The sequence below is a fragment of the Thermobia domestica genome, chromosome 15, assembly GCF_964235325.1.
Source record: "Thermobia domestica chromosome 15, izTheDome1.hap1.1, whole genome shotgun sequence".
NCBI lineage: Eukaryota > Metazoa > Arthropoda > Insecta > Zygentoma > Lepismatidae > Thermobia > Thermobia domestica.
The window spans coordinates 25274762-25300136 of NC_137468.1; the positions used below are offsets into that span (position 1 = coordinate 25274762).

General features: G+C 36.2%; 1 protein-coding gene across 1 annotated transcript in view; it reads right to left on the bottom strand.

Annotated features, from left to right (window-relative positions):
- The window catches only part of LOC145672134 (tubulin alpha-3 chain), a 53384-nt gene extending 39369 nt beyond the window's left edge, over positions 1-14015 (bottom strand). The window contains exon 1 of the mRNA XM_081741450.1: positions 13862-14015. Coding sequence (XP_081597576.1) covers positions 13862-13864 — 3 coding nt within the window. The 5' untranslated portion in view covers positions 13865-14015. The remainder of the gene's footprint in view (positions 1-13861) is intronic.
- Between the last annotated feature and the right edge of the window lie 11360 nt (positions 14016-25375).

Here is a 25375-nt window from a genome sequence, read left to right on the forward strand (position 1 = left end):
ATTATACAAACAATAGAAAGAAATGCTGAGGTTTTATTAAACGCCTGCAGAGAGATTTAGAAGTAAATGAAGATAAAGCTAAATGTATGGAAATTCCCTGGGATCGTAATACTGCAAATTACGGATATGTTAAAGTATCAAATAATGCTTTCGACAAAGTGAATACTTCAAAATATCTAGGATCAACATTACAGGTCAAAACCATATCTACGATGAAATGAAATGTCGACTGAAAGTACAGAATTCGTATTATTATTGTCAAAAATCTATATACGTAAATTCTGTCGAAGAATTTAAAGCTTAACATATACCTAGGTATGAAGCTTAAAATATATAAAACGGTAATTATGTCTGTTGTGCTGTATGGTTGTGACACATGGTCACTTGTCTGAGGGGAAAAGACAGGCTGAAAATATTTTAAAATAACATTCCAAGGCGAATATTCGGACCCAAGAAGGACGGGAATGGAGAATAATGGAAACTTTATAACAATGATCTTTATAATGTATACCGTTTACCAAGCATTTATACGATCATCAAGTCTGGGAGGCTTAGTTGGACAGGTCATGTAACCAGAATGGAAGAAAATAGAAATGCTTTCAAAATTTTGACTGGAAACCCAATCGGAAAAAAGACATTAGGAAGACCTAATCGCAGATGGGAGGATAACATTAAGATGAATCTCGCAGAAAGAGGAATACGAAGTAGAAACTGGATCAAGTTGGATAAGGACAGAAGTTGATAGAAGGATATATATACACGAAAAATAGGCCAACCAATTATTTTTGAAAATTAAGTTTTACAATTGTATTCTTACAAAATCATGATAAATTAAAGGTAAGAGAACTAGCATTTAAAAGTGCCTTATCTATTACTCTTCTAGTGCTGCTTATTGGAATGACTTTGCGATTTGAAAAAAAACGCTTGCAGAACTTGTTAAGTTTTGAATTTTGGAACAACCATGCATTTATTATATTTCTAACTACTGATGTTTTTGCTTCAGAAAATAGCAAACATGTTACTACTGTATGTGAGTTGTACAGCAAATACTTCTTGTGCAATATGGAGTCGTTATCAATCTAAATCAGTTTGGGAAACAACGGATAAATTTATTTTCTTCAAGAGTAAATAAAACCTATAACAGGAGCGTTATCAACACAATAACAATCCGTAATTATCGCATGAGCAATACAAAACATGATTCATCGTTAGTATGGCTACCACCAAGCGGAATGGCTTTCTCTCCAACCGTTTTACGACTTCTTACGATAATTGGAAACGTTTTTTTTATGGTCACCAACGCTATACACAGTTGCATGTCGAACAGTGATTGCGTGCGCATTATACTTACATTAGTTTTGATAGCCACGAAGTCGTAGCTATACATATGTACGTGCTTTTGCCCCAGGCACAAAATATATTATATTACGCTTCGATGAGTTAATAAAATGTTAAGTGTTTTAAGCAAATGTACTGATTATATTATAAATCTACATATATGGGTGCAGTCTCAATGTTCAATGAATCTTTAACTTGCCACATGGTATGTTTCTTCATTCGTATCCTTACCGAGGTGGAAATCGTACGCTAATTGCCGTATCTCTAGGACAATTTTACTACATTTGCTGCGTGACAACACGGAAAGATTTACAGTACATTACCACACATAGTAGTGAACATGAAACGTTAAATATTATAAACTACATTTAGTCTTCCTATTTTAAAAATTCTACATCATTAATATTTAATGAAAAAAAAAAAGGTCCGAAGACGATGCTTATAGCCAGTGGCGGCTTTAGGGGGTAGGCCGGGTAGGCACGAGTCTACCCAAAAATTTTGAAAAATATATAAACGCTAAAAGATACAATAAATAGTAAATGTATTTTCCACTATTTATATTAATGGTAGATAATTATTTAACAAATAGTATCAACCACTACTGGAAAAGTAATTTCCTACTGTCATTAACCAATCAAGTGTGAATATGTATCCATAAACAAGGGAGCAGGCCTACCTAAAATTAAAATCCTAAATCCGCCTCTGCATATAGCTATCGATTTTAGCTTATCAAAATGGCGTAGGTGACTATAAATCCTTATGCGTAATTTTTGAGAAAATAGAGGAGATTCTTTATTCTAAACCTAAAAATTAATGTCGTACGTTAATTACGTCACCTATTAAGATAATACTGAAATAAGTCTCCCACGTGTACAAGGGTGCCGATATTGGGGGCGGCGGGAGCCGGATCCTCCAATGCTCATGTGAGCCCCCATGTTATAGCAGAAAGTTTATTCGTACTAAAACATAACATTCTTTAGTAAACTTCTTTTAACGTTATACAAGCATTGTTACTATAATTCTGTAATTGCAGAGCCTGCCTTCATAAGTATATGTATAGTGTTATATGATTTTAAAAAAATGAATATACAATATTTGGCATAATTTGAATTCAATTTGTCTTAAAATTATCATATATCCTTCTTAGAACCTTGTCTGCAACCAAAGACACATCTGAATTGGTCCCTCCAAAGTAGTATTTCTTTCAGAAAAAATGTTCCGGGGGCACACTTAGTATTCTGGGGGAAGGGCACTGCTGGTACTATTCTGTTTATTATTATATTATGGACTTATTATTTTGGTCTCCTCCGGGGGTTGGCAGTCTCAGAGCTTCGGGGGGGCAGTGCTTCCCTAAAAACATGTCTGGAAAAAACATTGCCCCCAAAGTTACAGAGAAATCGGTGCCCTTAGACGTATAGTTGAAGAAAATGGAGGAAAACAAACTTTTGGGCGCTAAAAAGTATGTAATTCATTTTTTTTTGAATTTCTATTATGCTCCAACAAATTGTTTATTTATTTACGTATATTTACGTATATATGACATATTTATAAGTATAAATGTATAAAATGCAGCTCATTGACATTATTTTTCGTCTCCTAGCGGTGAGGTAATAAAAATGATCAATCTAATATTGAGAAAGTGGACAAACTACTTTAGGATTCGTAACTCAAGACGAAACTTCAAGTGATAAAATAGTGTGTGCTTACCTTCATCGTACCCTATCATAACTATACAGTAGAGTTTCGAAAACTCGGCCTAATATGGACGGAAGGGGGGTCGAGTTTGTGAAAATGTCGGATTATCGGGAATGGAGTTAAAAAAATAAATAAGTACGAATGTTTCTTCAGAGAATACAGTACTGTACTTGTAAGTGTTGTTTACTTGAGAATACATCAGAGAACAAACTGCCCAATTACCCTTAAGGATCTTCACTGCAGCGAAATTAAACTACCGCTAATTTTAGAGTTTTTCTGTAATATTTTCAAAACAAATAAAAAATATTCGGAAAGTAGAAACGTAGTGAACTAAACAAAACGATTTTGCATGTGATACCGTTATAACAACTCATCTATCTGCTTTCGATTTGGAACTGAAGGTAGATTTAGCATTTTTTTGCGGGTTCTGTAAATAGCGGCATACCAAAAGCAGATAGGTGAATTGTGGTAAAGGTATCAAATGCAAAATCGTATTGTTTAGTTCACTACGTTTCTGCTTTTCGAATATTTATATTTGTTTTGAAGATATTACAGAAAAACGCAAAAATTAGCAGTAGTTTAATTTCGCTGTAGTGAAGACCCTTAAAGAAAGGTAAAGTACGTACTTTATGAAGTCATAGAGCCTTTACTATACATGAAAATGAAAATTAATGAATAAACACTGTACAGTAATTTATCTAGTAGACAGTTCTAAAAAAAAATTATGAAGGCATAAAACTGTCTATAATGAAAATTAACTAGCTGACTTTGCAACAACTAGTGCAATGACCTTGAACGGGTCTGTGCGTGTATTATTTTTCGCCCTGCCAGGGTGTGGCCGACTTATCCGGACTGCCGGGTTATCGAGCGCTGAGTTATCCGGTCTGCCGGGTTATCGAGCGCTGATTTATCTGCACTGCCGGGTTATCGAGCGCTGAGTTATCCGGTCTGCCGGGTTATCGAGCGCTGAGTTATCCGGACTGCCGGGTTATCGAGTACCGGTTTTAGGGACGCTACTGTACTTTATAAAGTACAGCTATGGCATTGACAAACTAAAGTTTCTCCATGACTGATAATGAAGGAATAAATTAGAATAGAGTTATGGAACTGATGGGGCTGACACGTTATTTGAAATGGTAGAATTACTTTAACACATAGTTAATCAATTGGAATGGTTTCTAGTTGCTTTTTCTGTTAGCTTCCAATTGCCAAAAATCGAGCTCTTCAAATATGCCACTACAACTGGCTATAATTTTATTCCTCTTTTTAGCCTTTGACTCCCAGCTGTTACGGCTCATCACCGCTGACAGGAACTCACATACTCCTAACGATGACGCATACGTAGATATAATATAGAACGAGAAAAGAAGGTACTGTAGCGAAAAATTACAAATTAAAGAAAAAAATGACGTAGTGAAATAGCTATTTTTACCACTTCGTTCGTTCAGTTTCCTGGAAAACCAGTCTTCCAAGAAATCTTACGTATGTATTATATACATGCAATGAGTATTCTGATAACAGAAACTTGTACAGATAATGAGTAACATACGTGAAGTGAGCTGATAGCAAATATAGATATCATCACAAGCATTTCAAAAAACTTCTTCAAACTAAAACTGCATAACGATACGCGAATATAACTACTAGACTAAAGCGGCTGCGATGTAATTACTTTGTTTGCATTTCCGTTTTTTAACGACAAACGTACTACAAAGTGCATATCACTGTTCTATATTAGGAGTAAAGGTCTTTCAACATAAAACTGTTTATTATGTATCATCGTCATTGATCCGATAAAATTCAAGAATATGCAAGTCTAAATTAAGAGTACTTTCTTTATGAAAGTTTAGAAGTGGTATCTTTAACTTTTCAATAAAAATGAATTCAATTCGATTTGATTTGATTTTAGTTTAGAGTCCCGTTCAGCAGCGAGGCTACATAAGATGTGGACCTACAGTTTAACATGGGATCCGAACCACAGCGAACTCCCACCGGGAATTGAACCAGGATCTCCCACGCCAAAGGTGTGTACGCTAACCGCTTATCCACGACGAAGCTTAATAAAATTCAATACATGTTCAGCTAACTGATAGGCCTATATCCTGACACTCCACTCCACGAAGCTATATATCAGGCAGTGGCGTTCACAGAATTTCTTCAGAGGAGGAGATCAATCTCCCAAATTCATAAAGTTTGAAGAGACGAGCGAGTTTTGTACGCATATCCCTTTAAATAGGGACGTGATATATTAACACACAACCAATCGTTAAGTCGAGGAAGGATGTTATATATAAACAGCATCTGGACAAATAAAAGAATCTGGTTTATAAACATCATTTGTATTTAACTTCTCAAATAGGCCTAAGCCATTCTACGTATTCCAATATAACAAAAATTCAGTTTGTAAATTGTTTATTATTTTATCTCTTGAGTCTCTGACGAAAGATTGATTTAAAATATCTGTTCCTAAATGATTAATATGGTAAATGTTTATTTTTTCACAGTATCTTATTGAAGAGAGGGGATTAAAATTCGAAAATCTCCTGTGCACACACCTCTGATACTAGGTGATACGTTGCCAAGATATTGACTCCCAATTCCATTGATTCTGGCGTTGTAAACCGGCGTCCACTATCTTTTAAGATAACTTTCTATCTGTCTCATAATGCTCGTAAAGTACCGAAAACTATTTAAGTCCTTCAGGATCCGAATACGGCACCATGCACATGAAAAGTCACGCGTTCATTTGACTACATGAGAACAGGATAAGTCTATTTCGTATAGTAAAAAGTATATTTAAAACTTATTTTGTTCCTCTAATTAATTTCTAATGTTTCTTTGAAACCAGAGATGCTAAAATTTTGAGCCCGAATTTCAGGTTTCGTTGGACTCGAGTTCAAGAATTGGCTTATAAATACGAGTGCTATCAGGGAATAGCGAGCCAAAGCGTGAGTTTGAGCAAGCTTAAAGAGTTTGTGAGCAGGACCACCAGTGAGCCTAAGTCCCATTGAAAATAGTGAATCCGAGGTGAGCTTGAGTTTATCAAGCCAGCACGAGCTACGAATCTGAGCTAACGCGAGCTTCGTGAGATTAATGAGCTCGAGTTTCTTGAGGATAGGGAGCAATACTCTGTGCTAGCTCTAATTGCAAACGGGACATATTCCAACAGGGACATGTGAAACAGAACCTGCAGCTTAATCTGTGATCCCGGTTTCAGGTACCCGAACCGAGAATCGAACCTGTGAACAAGTTCACAGAAAACACACATTCTAGCCAGTCGGCTTCTGGCGAGATTAATATTATTCTTAAAATTAACTGGTGCTACCGTAAGTCAATTAACCATTACTACAAAAACATCAATTTACAGAAAGCACACAAGCTAGCACTTAGAGACGTCTAGAAGTAAAATTATCCAGAAATTCCCTTTTGTCCTAAAGAAAACTTATATTTATAAATCATCTTTTTCTCCTTTACTTCAGAAAATAATATGCATCTTTTAAAGCACTTCTGACCTACTCTTTACTTCCCAATTCATTCCCCAACAACTATAAGATAGTTCAAAGTATAGTGCAAATTAAATTTACCATTAAAATATCAATTGACTAACATATATCAAAGTGATTTCTTTCGAAAAAAAAAGTTAAGGGCTATGTCTAGTTAAAGGGGTACAAAAGTACGTATATATATCAGATTTACAGGAGAAATGAGTTGAAGTAATGGAATTGTAATTGATTTCTGCGTCATTTAAGAAAGCAATCGTACTATATGTTGTATAAATGAGAAATGTAAAATGCTGTAGAGACTATATGTACTTGCCGGAAGCGCACATAAGAGAATATGAATAAAAATATGCAAGTAGTTAGCCCTAACCTAAGCTAACTTAAATTAACCTAACCTAACCTAAACTAAACTAGTATTAACAGAAATAGGTTAAATTTTATCGTTTTTTCAAAAGTAAAGCTGGACTCTTTTAACTAAAGATAGGCCAATGTTAATACTAATTAGGGAGTAAATATATTGAATACTTTGTTAATTTGCCTGATAGTTTCAAAATGCTTATCTTTAGAATGGGTAAGAGGATTGTAAATCAGAATATGATACTAGTGTCAAGGAATGACACAGCTATGAGCTTGGACTTCCTCTTTTCCAGGTTATTTTGTTATCGTGTGCAACCCGAATAGTAGTTAGAGAAAGAGATCTACTCATTAGAAAAACGTGTTACACATACATAGTTAACTAGCAGCGTTCACCCCGCTTCGCTGCGGTCACCCCGGAACGCAATAAACTTTGTTACTTAGATAATTTTTACTTTTTCGCTTTCAAGTGATATGATAAAAACCATAGAAGATTGCAGTAAATCTTAACATTATATCGCCTGTCATTTATGTTAACCCGCCCCGCTTCGCTGCGGTCATCCCGGTGCTGGCATATTGTAAAAGTGTCTCTAAAAATAAGCAAATCAATTAAAAAATTTTAAACAGAAGATTCAAGCTATTTTCCGCTGTATATCGCCTGTCATTTATGTTAACCCGCCGAGTGACACGGTCATGCGGGTTGCATATAAATACGTTTATTTTTACCTATGATGAACTAACAAAGGATTTGTGGACACCTGAATGGTCAATTATCTCAAGACACTGGTAATTAAAAATTAAAGTGATATGATAAAAACCATCTAGGGTCCAAATCCTAATAACCCCCCAAAAATGAAAGAAATTGGTTCAGCCGTATTAGCGTGATGAGCGGACAAAGAATTGTACGTTCTCTTTTATATATATAGATTAGCGAAAAAAGTTAAGCAAATAATTATTTTAGTTTTCAGACTGAGACGGTTATTTGTTATTCATTTACTTATTTATTAAATGACTTTTCTTTGAAATGGGTATCAAGAGAATAGCTATGTCTCACAGATAACAAAACAGTATTCGCTCTTTTATTGAAAAACATATTTTAAAAAACCGCCAAATTATAAAGTTCTCATTGAACTTTTAATAAACAAGGAATACTTCCATCAGTGGAGTTCTTTCAACAGCACAAATTGAAAACAAATTACATTAACACACTTATGTATGTTGCTGCAAAAGCCACCACTTCTGTCTTCCCTCAAAATAAAGAAATTAGTTAGGTTTCGTTAGTTCGTCAGTTTACAGAATTCATCATAGAAATTCTTTCAGTAAGAAATTTTAATTTAATTTGCTTTATGAAGTTTACGTTACTGTTAAGTTTTGTGAAAGGAACCATGAAAGATAAAACATCGAGAATTGTTAACATATTATCTTGGTTTTATTTGAGGTAATCACAGGGCAATTAAAAAAAAAAAAAACTTAATGAGAGAAAATGATCAACGTAACTAATTTATTGTCACTAAAACTATATCGTCCCTTTGTACTAACGACATATATAGCCTTAAACTCCTAGATAGTAGTCCAACCCTATATAGTAAGATCTTTTAAACTACCAAACTCTTAATTTGGTTGCAACATGATTGCTTTTGAATATTAAGACATATACTAACTATTTATTATTGTTTCATCCTAAGAATTTCGGGTGTCTCGTAACCTGTTTCTGTCGTATCCTACTTGCCTACTGTACCGCAAAGAAAATAAGTTAGTTGGGTTGTGTAAGCGTCCAGGGGAAGTTGAAGGCACAATGTAAAACAGTCTACCGTTATCCAATCTATACTAACAAACTTTAACAAGTGATTATGAGTTGCTTTTGAATTTAACTTCTCTTTCAGCAGCGAGGCTATATGAGACATAGAACTACTGATTAACGTGGAATCCGAAATACATGAGCTCCCGCCGGGAATCAGGTGGTTATGTATCAATGAATAGGTTATTAAAACGTTTATTCTAACAATTTCGGGGCTCTGTTTCTGTCGTATCCTGCTTGTCTACTGTACCGCAAAGTAAAGAAGTTGGTTGGGTTGTATAAGCTTCCAGGGGAAGTTCAAGGCACAATGTAAAACAGTCTACGGTCATCCGATCTATACTAATAAGCTTTAACAGGTGGTTACGTATAAGTAAATAGGGGATTAATTGAGTATCATAAAACACGTTGCTTGTAACACATAACTAAATTGGAGAACTGCTAATTGGACTCATGGGAATCAATACTTCGAAGCAAACAAAACAAAAATCAATAAATAAATGAGAATGCTTTCATTTCACAGGAGGTACTTCATATTTATCTTCTGCCGAACACATTTTTCCTCTTTTGACATATTTATGCTTATTGTTAGCCAAGTATCGCCTTATCTGTTTTACTCTCCAATTGGTTTGTATCTTTTTCATTGAGTCAGAATGTTTTGATAGCATGGGCTGATCGTCGCTATGGCAACAGTGGGTGACCCACTGTTACCAGCTACGTGGTGGTGCCTGTGAACTGATCGATCGCCACGTTACGCAACTGCGTGTCGGCTCCAAAATTCTTCTTTCACCACAAAAAACGCGACGATGCAGAAAAACAGTTCCAGTTTTTGTTTCAAATAAATTATTAATGTTCTAGATCAGCGTTTCCCAACCGGTGTGCCGCGGCACACTGGTGTGCCGCGAATGGACCGCTGGTGTGCCGCGAGGAAATCGAAACAAAATTATTAATTCTATAGCAACCAAATTGCAAGACATAGGGAAAGAATGAATATTTCTGTATTTCACATTACTATGAATTTCTACCGTGCAAAAAGTTACTCTAATTGTAATATATTATTATACATCTATTACTGTGTAGCAGACAGTATTTCGGCTCGTACACATTTCCACGGTTAGCTGCTATGTTGCGCTTCAATTGAGAGTCATACTAACACCGAGAAATGGAAGCACTTGTACAGTACTTGTCAAGTTAACGTTCGTAGAACACTCATTCGCACGTGAATGACAGAACAACAGTTTGTTCAACAGCTGTGTTTTGACTTCGACGCATCGCAAACTGTGTGATTGGAATAATATGCTCCGATTTTGGTTAAAACAGCAAAGTTAAAAGTACAAGACATTTATTTGTTCGCTCGTTATTTAGTGATCTTCGTTCTTAGTGAAAAGTTGGATACAGTTTTCGAAAAATAAAGCGTATTTTTAGAAATCTGAGCCCTATATTTCATTGCAATTGTTTTCTATTTTAAAATTAGAACTATAAAAAAATAAGAGGGCGCGGTGGCTCAGTGGTAGAGCGTTCACGTCCGTTGCTTGGGGTCCCTGGTTCGATCCCAGCTCGCGGCGTGTGAACGTTGTAATGGACAAACACCGTGGTCGTGGGTTTTCTCGGGGTTCTCCCGTTTCCTCCCACTTTCTTCATTCCACCATTTCACTCATCTCTCATTATCACCGTCTCCTTTAGCCTAACCGGCATAACCGTGGGACGTTAAACTTAAAGACTTCATTTCATTTTTTAAAAAGAAATAAGCATAATGAATTAGCATAGGGGAAAACCAGTGATCGAGCTTTCATCTCTGTGAGAAGTTCAGTAATCACAGAAAAAAATTACCATGGTATTTTATATTTGCAAATAATAATAATAATAATAATAATAATAATAATAATAATAATAATAATAATAATAATAATAATAATATCTATGAGTGTGCCGCGAGAATGCAACTTACACCCGTAGTGTGCCGCAAGTTGAAAAAGGTTCGGAAACGCTGTTCTAGATAGTAGTTTTGTAGCCATGGGCTTTTGTTTGAGCATGTCACTCGTGTGGCAAATATATATATATATATATATATATATATATATATATATATATATATATATATATATATATATATATATATATATATATATATATATATATATATATATATATATATATATATATATATATATATATATAAATTTCAATATACCTTTTGCCTATAAATTACCGAATAGCATCTAAGTAAACAGACAATATTTCTACATATAATTAAAGATACCGAATTTGTTACCTGCTATCTTAAGTATGTTTTTCAAAGTGTTTTTTTTTTTCTTAGTTCCACAAAGCAGATATTGTACTAATAGCATTACATATATAGAACACGATAAGTTTCTTTGTGAAAATTCCTTTTATTCTCCCATTGTTAGGGGGTACAGTGGCTCAGTGGTAGATCACTTAGCTCTGGTGCGTGGGGTTTCTGGTTCGAATCTTAGTTTGAGGCGGACAACATCATGTTCGTGGGTTTTCTCGGGTTACTCCCGTTTCCGCTCACAATCTCATTCTAGAAATTCTTCCATCCCGTCTCCCTTAGCCTAAAGGGCATAATAGCGCTGAAAGATTTCATTTTTATCCCGTTGTTAATTATTTCAGTTCAAATTAACCTTTAGAATAAATTAGGGATGGCCATTTTCGAAAAATCTGTTTTTCGATTTTCGGAAATTTCTTTCTTCGTTTTTCGGTTTCTCGAAAAATTTTTCGTTTTTCGAAAAAAGTTTCGTTTTCGAAAAATTTTTCATTTTTCGAAAAATTTTTCGTTTTCGAAAAAGTCATTTTTCGGAAAAGTATTTTTCGAAAAAATGTGGCCATCCCTAGAATAAATATATCTAAAATTTTGGTTGATTAGTTAATTCGAGTTTAGCGTTCCTTGCAGCAACCGAAGCAATTTGAGACATGGGCTTGCAGTTTAAGATGGAATTCGAACCACCATATCGCATTCAAATTTCAAAACTTTCCCACCGAGAAACTGAATCTGGAATCCTGTATACCAAAGCCACATGCGCTAACCAATAAACTAGTGGAAAGGGAAAAGCCAGAATTTTGTTACCGAATAAATATTTGTAACTCAATACATAATTAGACACTGAAAATAAGTGTTATTCGAGATTTCAGAGCACTTAACGGAAATATTACGTAAACCACAAGACAAATTTAAAATAAAACATACAGAGTGAAAAAAGTAGCATAGGACTTGAAAATGAAGAAATTAAATATTATATTGGATATTTATTTATAATATTTAATTTGTCACTTTCAAGATTATATCATGTTTATGCAACAGATTCCTTAAGCACTTACTTTGATATGCTGTGTAAAATAATAAGAAAATGATTATTGCAATTGTAGGAAGTAACCCTTCCTGTATTTTGCTCATCTAGGGCTAGTAAAGCATGTACAGGAATCGTTGTTCATGCTACGATTAATAATACTAATAATAATAATAATAATAATAATAATAATAATAATAATAATAATAATAATAATAATAATAATAATAATAATAATAATAATAATAATAATGTTATAGTGACAACTTATGAACTATGTACTATATGAATATCGAGAAATATACGAATAGGATTTGGTGATATTTGGTGGAGATGGAAGACAGATAAAGAACAATGTGTGTGGGTGTGTCTCTCGTGATGCAACAAGTAAAACTCTCAACCAAGAAAGGAAAAAGGTTTTTCCGTTTTATGATGTTGTGGTACAGAAGAAAGATCTTCCCCGCATTAAACAGTAACTACACAACAGCGGTCTCTTGTAAATCAATAATGTAAGCTGCAACATTCAGAGCTCCTGTAACGTCTTAATTGTCTTGTCTGTGCCACGCGCCAGACTGGCGGATGGTTTTGTAATGTTAGTATTAAGACGTCTTCATGTAAATATTAAGTTTGTTTAAAATCGTATGCTGGTATGTAACGAGCAGCGAACTTTAGGGGGTGGGATATATATAGAGAGACTGGGAGAGAGAGAGAGAGAGAGAGAGAGAGAGACTGGAATTTTAAGTATAGTGAGGTGCTTATACAAGTGCATAATTTACGAAGTGACAATACCATATGATATACCTACTATAAATGACTCTCCAGATAGGCAGCCAATTAAAAAGGAGACTAAGTTATCGAGTTCCTGGATTATTTCCTGGGACAAGTACATTTTCTTATTTTCGAGGGGGCGTGTTATCTAGGACTTCCTGGTTGTCGGTTTGCTCATCTGTTTTGAGTCTGCATCAGAAGCAAATTATGATAAACGCCTTATAGGATATGAATATTTATTCATCCCAGCCTGTTGGTCTAGCGAGTAGCACGCGTGCCTTTGGTGCACCGGTCCCGGGTTCGATTCTAGATAGGAAGACCTTAAGAAATTATAACGCACTCTAGTGGTTTGGATACCACGTTAAATTGTAGGTTCATGTTTTATATATCCTTGGAACTGAGATATGAGTTTCAATGCAACCAATCGAAAGGTTTAGAAATAGAATCTCGAGCCTTCCTTAATATTTGGTCATCATTGCAATAAAGTTTGCACAATATTAAGATGGAACTCCCTCACGCTATTGCTTACAAGGAGCTAAGGTCTACCAAATGAATTCTGGCACATCGGGAATCAAACCCTAGGCCACGTGCGGTAACCGCTTGGCTACACAAAAGTACACTATACTAACTTCCATCCGTTTTCGGAATTTGCATAGTATACGCAATCGAAAATTTGATGAAGGAAACCTCAATGGAAGTCTACTACTCACCAAACATAAAAACATTTCAAGTGTGTCTAGATTTAGCTTTTTAAAAAGTGCACTACTAGATTACAAAAGTCCAAAATTATTTCAAGCGAAGAAAAATTGAAGAAAATTTATTAATTTCTGTGCACCTACACCTTCAGAATATTGAAGTTTAAAAAAAAAAAAGAAGAAGAAAAGAAACGAATGATTACCATATAGAACGCCCTCTCTCTCGTATGTTCGGCCCTATTACAAAATAAGGGCTCACACGAAATTCCCACTTTTTTTCTGCAGCCAAATATCAAATTGATAATCGCATGCAACAAAATTAATAGAAACGCAGGTATGAGCCAAATTGCAGTCAACAGGAACTGCATCTTTCTGAGAAGAGAAGTGCTATACTAATCCACAAGCACTTACCATGTTGACGTGTGTGTTTTAAATGCAAAAGTCGCTCCGCCGCAACAATTGAAGACAACCTCACTGCAGTGCCAGTAACGAGACACAAGTGAGACTCAAGGGTGCGCGCTCTTCGTCGTTGGTTTTATATCGCGCTGCTGGGCGGGGCCGCCTCACGCTATTGGGTAATTCGTGTCAGTGGCTTTTCTTCTCGCGGAACTAACACACAAGCACATACTGTAAATGCAATCCACATTTTTTAAAAATAACTGGGGTGAGTTTTCGACCCCTACGAAGCGAAACGGAAGTTCTCCATTTTTTTTCTGTCTGTGTTTTTTTTCCTTTCTGCGAAGATTAAAAATACTTGTGTAACATCAAACAGTTGCTTCTTTACTAACAATGGAATTAAAGTTTTTTCTTTCTTTTTTTAAGATTATAGGCTACAAGGTGTACCAAAAAGTCTTACAAACTTTGCAGGCAATATCAAATTCCTCAAATAACGATTTACCTACGTAAGATATTCTGGAGATCCATTATTGAAGAATCATTTAATATAATATTTAAGGTTAGTTTAAAGGGACAAGTTTTACCGATAGATGTCACTACAGTTTTTGTATCTCTCTCATGTATTTTTTTTTTTTTTTTTTTTTTTTTACCTTTCACGAAAATTCATGATTTCTCTTACAAATTTCAAACTAGACATTTCAAATTTTTCGAGAAGGAAATTCATAACCTATCGAAGACAACAATCCGTGCCGATTTTTTATTTAGAATTTTCTTCATTCTTGAAATGGCTTGTTTGTTGAAAGGGATATCCAAACTTTTAACAATATAACTCTTTCAACAATGAAGAAGATTCAAAATAAGAAATCGACACGGATTGTTGCCTTCGATAGGTTATCAAGTTCCTTCTCCAAAAATTTCAAGTCTCTAGGTTGAAATTTGTAAGAGAAATTGTAAATTTTCGTGAAAGATAAAAAAAATACATGAGAGAGATACGAAGACTGTATTGACAAAACTTGTCCCTTTACACCAACCTTAATGGAAATACGAATAGTATATGTGCCTTTGGCGCAAAAAGACGGGCTCACTTTCCGATGGGAACTCACGTGGTTCGGTTCCCACGTTGAGCTGTAGATTCACGTCTCATATAACATCGGTGCTAAAAGGGACATTAATCTCCAAGCCAACTTACCAATGGAATTGAAAAAAATGTTCATTTTAACGTCATATGGTTATGTTTCAAAGCTAAGAGAGAGATTTATTTCTTTCAATGCGTGCTCACAGTTCGGTACGTATAATATAAACCACAATATCTTCTTCTTCTTCTTCTTCTTCTTCTTCTTCTTATTATTATTATTATTATTATTATTATTATTATTATTATTATTATTATTATTATTATTATTATTATTATTATTATTTTACACATTCTATAGACCAATATTTCTACACTGAGAGGGAGGGTCTCGTATCAAGTGTGAAATATACATATTATGCATGTTAAGAACATTTGTTATAAATTCTATAGATACATACCTATAATAAATTTATTTGTGACTGCAGAGAATATATCACTATATTACATCCTCCTAATTTTTTTAAAAAAATAAATAAAAAGTGATCGCACGGAGTCGTGAAGCATAACCTAGATCTACCATTAGAACGCGAGAGTGTGTCCCAGTCGTCAACCCCCATCCATGAAATTTTGCCGGTATCATCTCTCGCTCTATACGGAGAACATCTCCTGAGGGTACAGTGCTATCAGATTGACGCTGTTTTGTTTTCTTGTTATTGCTGTTGTTTTATACTTTTGATATTATTATTGTTACCATTTATTATTGTTACCAGTGGAAGAGATACGGAGTATCTCAGCGTGTACGTGGTACCTCAACACGTAAAAGAGAGGTAGTCCCGTATTGCTTGGACGATCCTACCGGGAGGAGAGTCGGATTCCTGCCTGCTAGGAGGACCAAACGGAAGCGGGAAAGGACCAATCCCAGATACCTGGGTACCGGCTCTAATTCCGCGGAAGGGAGGAAACCCTGTAGGATATGGGCCGGGTCCAAACTCAAATGGGACTTAACACGTACCATTGGATCCGGGATGAGGTATGAAGCACCTCGACGTGTGTGTGGTACCTCTACACACGGCGGTTGCCAGTTGAATGATAGAGGTAGGCAGGGCCGGGACACAAGCCCCCTCGGGCATTGCCTGGGGTTCCTGGATTGAGTTCGACTCTGCCGGGCTGTGGTCATACCGTGGGATTCGGTAGCATATGAGAACTAATCCCAGGAACCTGGGTAACGGTGAACATGTGCGGGAGGTGAGCTTGCCTTATAACGCTCAGGCACCATGCCTGCAGAGTGTGGTAGGGCCTGACTCGCTAGCAGGACCGCCTCCACCAGTAAGTAACTGGTAGACACTTAAGACTTCGGTCTGGCCGCGCAGTGGGCGTATCCCACTTCCTCAGTGAATGAGGGTTACACACTTAATGTCAAGATTAAGGGACAAATCTTGGCGGTGCACATCGTGCTCGAGGACCTAATGGGGCGTTTACACTTGGTCGATTTAGTCGCACGACTAAATCGACTCGCTGCATTTGCCACTAAATCGAAGCAACTAGGCCGAATCAGATCGATGGATGTGTTCAATTATTTCAACCACAGAAAATAGAACGTCTTTCAATTCAGTTGCCAGTCGATTAGTCACCTTCGATCAACAAGCGATTAAGTTGAAGTCCCGTTTACACGGTCGATTAAGTTGAAAGTGACGTCAATTCAACTGAATCGAACGCAAATCGACTAAGTGTAAACGCCCCATAAGTCCAATCATGGGCAACTACGGGCGGGGTGCGTCACTTTTCGTGGTACCCGTCCATCAAATGGACCGAACGGTCGCGGGCATGTTCTCCATGCATGCAATTAAGCGTGGATTAGTAGACCACTAGCATCAACGTGTTCGTGTTATAGTTCTTTATGTTTTTATTTTCGCTTGTTCACCATATTCTTTTAAGTTTGACAGTATTATTGGTGCACCTCTGTTGTTTGACGTTTTCTTAAGTGTTCGTTCGGAAGGCAACTCCAAGAATCGTACCAAATTCTTCCGATGCATCACACGTGCGATAAAACAGTTCTATGATTGATGTAGAGTCCAGGCTTCCTGAGTTCTCGCGGTCACTATAACACCGGAAACATTTTTAAAAATAACCAGCTGAACCTGCGCTCTCTACACAGCACATCATTCACATATGAGCATGAATCTCCTTGTCATTCCTCACAACATCTGTACGTGTCCTCTTACATATACAAGTGAAATACGTCTTGATAAAAATCTGCAAGGAGTAGTATAAAGGGGATTTTTTTTCGATTATTTTGTCAATATCTCGCACGGTTTGTAAGATTTGAGCCTACTTCGGTTGGAGTTTCTAATTCATGTATGATCAGTATTTTCTTTCTTCTTGCATGCAGTATACAATAAGCAAATACATTACACACACAGTTAATTGCAATATCAGTGATGTAATGTGTTCATTGGGCAAAACACTCCAAACAATAGAGATTCATCTTACAAGGAAATGGTCCCAACCTGACAAGTCCGAATTGTACGTAATTTCGCATAGATACTAATTTGAGATCGGTGAATAACGTACAAGTAGTCATTCGATTCGCTTTTGTATACTTTACGAGATATACAGGGTGATGTAAAACAGAATGCAACATAATACAACTATGTAATCCAAGTCCGAATTGGACGAAATTTCGTATTGATACTAATTCGAGGTAGGTGAATAACGTGGGAATAGTCATTCGATTCGCTTTTTTGTACTTTACGAGATATACAGGGTGATGTAAAACAGAATGCAACATAGGACAACTATATAAGAAGCAAGTACTGAAGATCTATGCTTTATCCTAATACATGTCAAAGTAGCATACAAAGGAAAGAAATTTCAGCTGAAATATATTGAATGGAAGTTAAAACGATACATACCCTGTTAAAACGATACATAGTATGGATTGCAAACCGATCGATGTTATCGGTGTTAGTTGGACAAAGAGCCATGGAACAGGACGTGCAGGTAAGAAATGCTGCTGCCTCACAATCTTCTCCTTCTGTTGCACATATATCATCGTCAACTTGAAATAGAGTTTCAAGAATATTTCGGAAACCACTGTTCAGTTCTTTTGTTACATATCTAGGCTTTCGCCGTGCAGACATTAACGTGTCTTGCTGTGCAGGGGAACAGAATTGATGATAGACAACGGAATGTAATTTCATTATAAATACTCTATCATGCAACTTTTCTGTACTATTTTCAAGTATAATGTTGTGTCGAAAGTATTCATCAATTCTCCGAATGACAAGTTTTTACTGCCAGAAATAGTAAACGTCAAGTGGCTGTAGAAATCTCGTAGTCTTGGGAGGAATCATTTGTGTTCGAAACGCCTTTTTGTTTAACATCTGTTGTATTTGGGGGGTCGTTAAAAATATCATGATCAGTCTGTCCACTCCAGGAATCTAATAGCAGTAACGAGTCATTCGTAACATCAGGAATGAACACGCTCATCGGCCATCTTTTCACCTGTAGTTTCGTGAGTTTTCCCGACTTGCTAGCATCAAAAAAGTGTCTGTCTAGAATTTGTTTAATATTAGGTCCGAACGCTCCTTACGGTCCTTGGAAACATATGTAAAATCGTGTCCCTAATGGAACCCAGTGTCCGTTCTAATGTTGGCCTTCCAAGGTGCAACTGCCATTGGTAAACGGTGCGGCTTCAGGGACATATATCCTCAAAGACTCGTACTTCTTTCCAGAATCTTAACACCGAACACTGTTTCTCCTTTCATTTTCATTGAAACCCGCTTTACTCAACGGGAAATTTTCCTGCGACGCCACTGTGTTCCACATTATTGCCATGAGATTCCGAACATTCATTTTCGTATTCACGTGTGGGGTTTCATCGTTCTATACCGATGTATTACAGAATGCTTCTATTTTGGTTTATTTTTGCAACACCCTATATATCTAGCAAAGTATTCAAAGCGAATCGAATGACTATTCTCACGTTATTCACCGATCTCAAATAGTACCTTTACGAAATTTCGTCCAATTCGGACTGGGAATACATAGGTCTAGATGTTTTATGTTGCATTCTGTTTTGCATCACCCTGTATATATCATAAAGTACTCAAAAGCGAATCGAATGACTAATCGTACGCTATACACCCCCGACCTCAAATTAGTATCTATATGAAATTTTGTCCAATTCGGACTTGTCAGGTTGGGACCATTTCCTTGTTAGACTGAGGAAATGGTTATTCTTCGTTTCTCATTATCATTTGGTCATGAAACAAACGCTTGAGAGATATAAAAACCCCATATACAAATATGCTGTGTTGGAATGTATAACTCATAGGTTATGATGTTTTAATTTTTTAAAATTTCAACACTTCCAATGTACCCCTAAAATGTAATTTAAAAAATAACGGCCATGTTCTTATTTCGCATATTCAACTAGAACTGGACAATCTACACAAAATTTGGAATCGACCAGAGAAAACAGCACGTTTCTAGCACTTGTGGTTTTCGAGATCTCATTATCGAAAGGAATGGAGACAAACTTTTTTTTAGACATGTAAACCTAGCATTTGAATATATAGATTCTACTGACTTTCTTTTTTACTCTGTCCTTTTTTGACCGGCTAATGACAAAAGAAAAGAATTTAATAATTTATTTTCTCTATTTCCCTAAGAAAGCTTTTTGGAAGTGTACTGAACTTTGGATCTTAACGTCTATATTTTTGCCTAGGTACCAATGTAATTGTGGTAAGGGACAATTTATAGCGTTTCCTCTGAGTGTCCCTTCAAAAGTTTTTAAACAAACGAGCGAGCTGCGATGTTATGTTTTTGCTTACGTTGCCAGTTTATGATGCACGGAAGAAACTTGCCTGTTCGCACTGTAGTATAATTTTGTTACGTTGTTATATGATCCTTTTATGCTTTACCATATAATAACGCCGCACCGCAGCCCTATTTTCATTTGCGTAATCCTCACGCCATCGATTATGTTCTGCACTTTAGATTTACTATATCGTGGGCTGGGGGCGTGGTGGCTCAGTGGTGGAGCGTTCATCTCCGGTGCTTGGGGTCCCGGATACCAGCTCGCGCCGTGTGAATTTTGTGGTGGACAAACACCGTGTCTGTGGGTTTTCTCGGGGTTCTTCCGTTTCCTCCCAATTTCTTCATTCCACCATTTCACTCATCTCTCATCATCACCGTCTCCTTTAGCCTAACCGGCATAACCGTTGGACGTAAAACTTAAAGATTTCATTTCATTTTTTATATCGTGAGCTCCAGGAGGGTATAGCGAATAATAAATATTGTGTTGAAATGCAATTTATGCTTTTTAAGAAGCTTCACTGATCATATTTTTTTCTTTTTAGAAAACATTGTCCAAAGATCCGTTTAATGACCCTATTCTTCCATGGAACTCGATTCCTCTCATGCATATGTGGATGTTCAAGTTTATTTTTGTCCGAACGTCCGCTCGTAAGTGATTCTCTAAATTCACATTATATCTTCTGCGGAAACTCAAGAGATAAAGTACTTACTGAAGATCGACATATCGCATAAAAGAAGTCAGTTTCAGGTATTTTTTTTAACACTGAGAAAGATCAAAACGTCACACTTCTTTCATAGACTACATCTCAACAATGTCTTCTCCTGTTGGATCTCAAGGCAGTGTGACAGTATAGAAAAAAGCTTTTTAATGAGGCTGATCTCTTTACCCTGAGGTCTTTATGATATGAATTTATTCAGTACTAGCGCTTCGATGGATTAAAATAAGAAAAATTAGTAATATGTTCTTACGTTAGTCAGTTGATTTTTACTATAACTGAAGCGCTCTTTAATATACGATGTTTTGAATTTAAGTGTTATTGTTCACCTCAGCCATTTTGAAAACTACGGATTCTATACTAATATACTAATATCGGTCATTTTCATACTACTATACTACTATACTAATATCATATATATATATATATATATATATATATATATATATATATATATATATATATATATATATATATATATATATATATATATTATTTTCGATCATTTATATATACAGGGTGGCCCAAAAGTAGGTATACAGTCCCGTACTGATCTGCTCACTGTATTCTTATTGATATCAAACAGGGAGACCTAGTTTCTTTATTATTTGTTCTTAACGTCTTTTTACTTATAATTTAAGCACGAAACAGACGAAACAAATACAGTAAATCCACAAACTAGAATGTAATACTTGATCAATATAGGGATGTATACCTACTTTTGGGTCACTCTGTATATATAAATGATCGAATATCCCCCTCCCCTCCACAAATTTGCACCGTCAAAGCGAAATGATAAAAAAATCACAGTCCCGAATCTAATTTATGTTGAAAATTTGATCGAGATCGGTTGTGTGGTTTAAGAGTTATTAAGTCACAAACATAGCCACTTTCATTTTTATGTATATAGATTTAGGGTGGATTGCCAAGATATGTCCAAACTTAAGCAGGTAATTTTCATAAGAATATACAGCAAAAAATGTATATGTGAATGTATGTGATACTGCAAGTCCCAGAGATATACAGGGTTTTCTAGGAAAAGCTCGGTAGGAATAGATGACAGGACGTCTCAGGAAACTGTCAGTCACCATTCAGATGATGTTCACTTTAATCACTTCTTCTGATAATGTTGTGTCAAGTGTGAAGTTATGTTCCTGTCCCATCCTGAGAGGCGTATGTCATTCTCAAGGTTGCAATAATTAAATATTACTTCTAATAATTATTGCCATCATTCCAATTGCCCGGTTAACTACACCCACGGTTTAATGTTTCAAGCATATCAGTGTATGACGATCCAGCGTATCAGTGTGTTAATGGTGTGTGTCTTTCATGTGGTGTTGTCCACGAGGCGAGACGAGAAATAAGGTTTTACCGCCTCATCTCTTAAATTTTTCTAGAACTCTCGTCTCGTCTCGATTCTCGAAAAATTATGTCTCGTCTCGTTTACTAATTTATGTACAATATTTACGCCTTGATTTTTCTTGATTTCATTCAGAAGTGACGAGAAACTTCCTGCATCATGAGAAGTCCATGTAGAGTGTGGTATAACATCATTTAAAACAAATTTATTGGAGTATATTGTGAAATGACTTGCATATCATTAATCATTGACAAATGCTCTTCATTATATGGTTGTACCATCTCTTTATTAGTTTATGTTTTTAATGTTATGAAACATGTAACATTAAAACAGTGTTTGAGATCTCAAGTTTGGTTGAATTAGTGTTGCCTCCGAGAGACTCATTAAATTTCTTGTCTCGTCTGGAAAACGAGACGAGAATGGTCATGTTTGACATTTTGATCTCAAATCTGAAAATGCATTTCTCGACTCGGCTCTCATTTCATTTTGAGACGTGGAACCGTGACAAGAAGAGAAAGTTCTAGTTTCGTGGACAACACTCCTTTCAGGATCACAGATGATCTTTCATGCCCTGCAGCGTGTGCCGTGCCTTCTGGGTCACCTTGTATATCTCCGAAGCGGTTTGATATCTGAGGAGTACAGACCATCGGTGAGCTTCAGAGACACATTGATATGTTGAAAACAGTGATCAGTGTACCACAATGTAGGTAAATGATCACAACGACTGCTAGAATATCTAATTATTTCAATCTTGGGAGTGACACACATACCTCTCGAAAGGAAGGAACATATTCCACACTGGGCATAATGTTATTGCAGGAAGTATTCAAAATAACTAGCAAATGAACGATAACATTCATATTACCTGCACGATAGGCGTTCTGTCATCTATTCAGCATATTCTCGGACACACTGTATGTCTCCACAACAATGCAGTATCGCGTATACATTCATAAAGACTTTTTGTTGCATGTTCTTGCAGGAAACATGTGTGCTAAAGTTTGGACATAGCCTAGAGATTCATTCTGCTACAGGATATTGAGTGTTAAGAAAATCCCGAGTCTCATGCTTTTTCTTTTATTTTCTCTCTCTCTTTTTTTTTTTTTTTTTGTATACAGAGAGCTGTGTGTGGAGAGGAGCTGGTGCGTGGGGTCCCTGGTTCGATCCCAGTTCGCACCAAGAGACCTTTGTTGTGGACAAACACCATGTGCGTGGGTATTTTCGGGGTTCTCCCGTTTCCTCCCACTTTCTTCATTCCACCATTTCATTTATTATTGCGTCACCACCGTCTCCTTTAGCCTAGTCAGCATAATCGTGGGACGTAAAACTCAAAGATTTCATTTCATTTTTCCTATACAGAGACCAGATTTACCAAAAACATCATAATCATCATTATAGGTAGTCTGCTATTATTGGCAGGTCATTTGCGGCAAACTGAAAACTTCTATGCAGAACGGCCACCAGCTAACATGTTCCTTTCACTTAAGAATTTTCTGTTTTACAACACCATTTACCAACTGTAGTCTCTTTCGTCCCCTCGCTACTTTTTCTTCCACGTACCTTCTCAGCTAACGCCCACATCAATTTCTTTTCCTCATTTTAATTAAATCAAATATTGTTCTTTTTCTTGCAACTATTGATAACATTTTTCCATTCGTTATCCGTTCGAACCAGCTGTTTCTTCATTCTTCTCCACAACCACATTTTTAAAGCAATTAGTCTTGTTCATCGCTTTCGTATAGTGTATATTTCTGTCCTAGAGTACAATATTTCACACGAAATACTTTCTAGTTTTTTGTTTATTCTTTATTCCAACACTCATCAAACACATTTTTCTTCTTTCTAAATACTACTGTGGTCATTTCTATCCTTGCTTTCAGTTCACGTTCGCATTTCGCCCTCATTAATAATACTACTAGGCACCGAAAACTACTCGTGTGGTCTATTTTCTCCCATCCTATTTCTATATTTCTAGTTGATATAGACAACTTTATTCCAATTGTTATTGCTTTTTGTCTTTCTAACGGTTATTTTCATCCCATACTTTTCGCATTTTCCCCTCAACTTATGGTCATCAAGTCTAGAAGGTTCAAGTGGGCAGGTCATGTAGCCAGAATGGAAGAAAAGAGGAACGCTTTCAAAGTTTTAACTGAAAGTCCAATCAGAAAACGACTATTAGGAAGACCTAGGCGCAGATGGGAGGACAATTTAAGATGGATCTAGTAGAAATAGATACTTCTACATCGCATAGTTTGGAAGTCAAAACTTATTACTTGTATGCAACAAGGTTCATATCATTCCAATACAGAAATATCACATTGAATTCTACGATTTTATTCGAGTTCCTCTTTAGTAGCATTGGGAGTTGTTGATGCAATTCAAAAGAAAGTTGGGTGGGAAAAGAAGGATCGAAGAGTCAAACATACATAACTAACTAATTCTATGCCTTATGGAATAGAAGAAAGAAGAACGGCTGTGCCCGTCCGTCTATAGACAGGTTATAATACATAGCTAGAAATGGTTTTACGAATCCACTCAGCGTTCTACCTCCTCTCTTAACCTCTACTCAAACTGAAAGAGTTGATAGCAACCAATGTGGATTTCAACACCGATCAACAGATTGATCGTCACAAGAGTAGATTCGATCTCTACACTTACTTCTGTATTATAACTATTACTTCCGGTTTCAATATCTATCTGCATAGAGCAGAAACGGTAAGATTTTTTTTTTCATATGAATTCAAAAGTAATTTTTCATCTCGACATTCATCAAACCTGAACTTGTCAGAATCTTATCACCGAAGTGGAAAGAACGGTAATACATAGCGAGAAACATTTTGTTCCAAAAAATACAAAGCGTGTCCCATGAAGAACACAAATTTTGAAATGGCCGCCATTTCTGTTCTAGCAAGTTGGCAGCACTGAACGTTACATGATTTTCATCTGTTGTCTTTGTAGTTAGTAGAAGAAAGAAGGAGAAGAAAGAGAAAAGAAGAAGAGAAAAAGAAGAAGAAAATTTTCCAAAATAGAAATAAAGTGGAGGTACAGGTATACAAAAATGAACATTATTTTCCATCTTACTGTGAGTTTTGTTTAATTTCCATAAATAAAATTTTATTGTATGCTTTATTATTATTGTATGTATATTTGGGGACCCGAAACCTTTTAAGTGCTTTAAGGCCTTTGAGAACCATAATCTGACCTTGATAGTAACAATAAATGCTCTCTAACAAGTCATAATGTATGAGTTATTGTTATGAAGTCCGTGCAGTTTTACTATAGAAGAGGTTAGAAGCCCCACAGGGGTTTGTTGGGCTCTGTTCTCGACATAAAATTGGCAAAATAAAGATTTTTCCCCAAATTTTTTCGTACATTTTAGAATCAGTGGATCCGTATAGTAAAACTGCACCATATATTCTTTATTTTTCATGAGTCCCTTCGTGTCTAAGCGGCTAGCGTACGCGCCTTTGGTTTAGGAGACCCGGGTTCGATTCCCGACGGGAGCTCATTTTGGTACGGATTAATCAGTAGGTCCCATCTCATATAGCTTCGCTGCT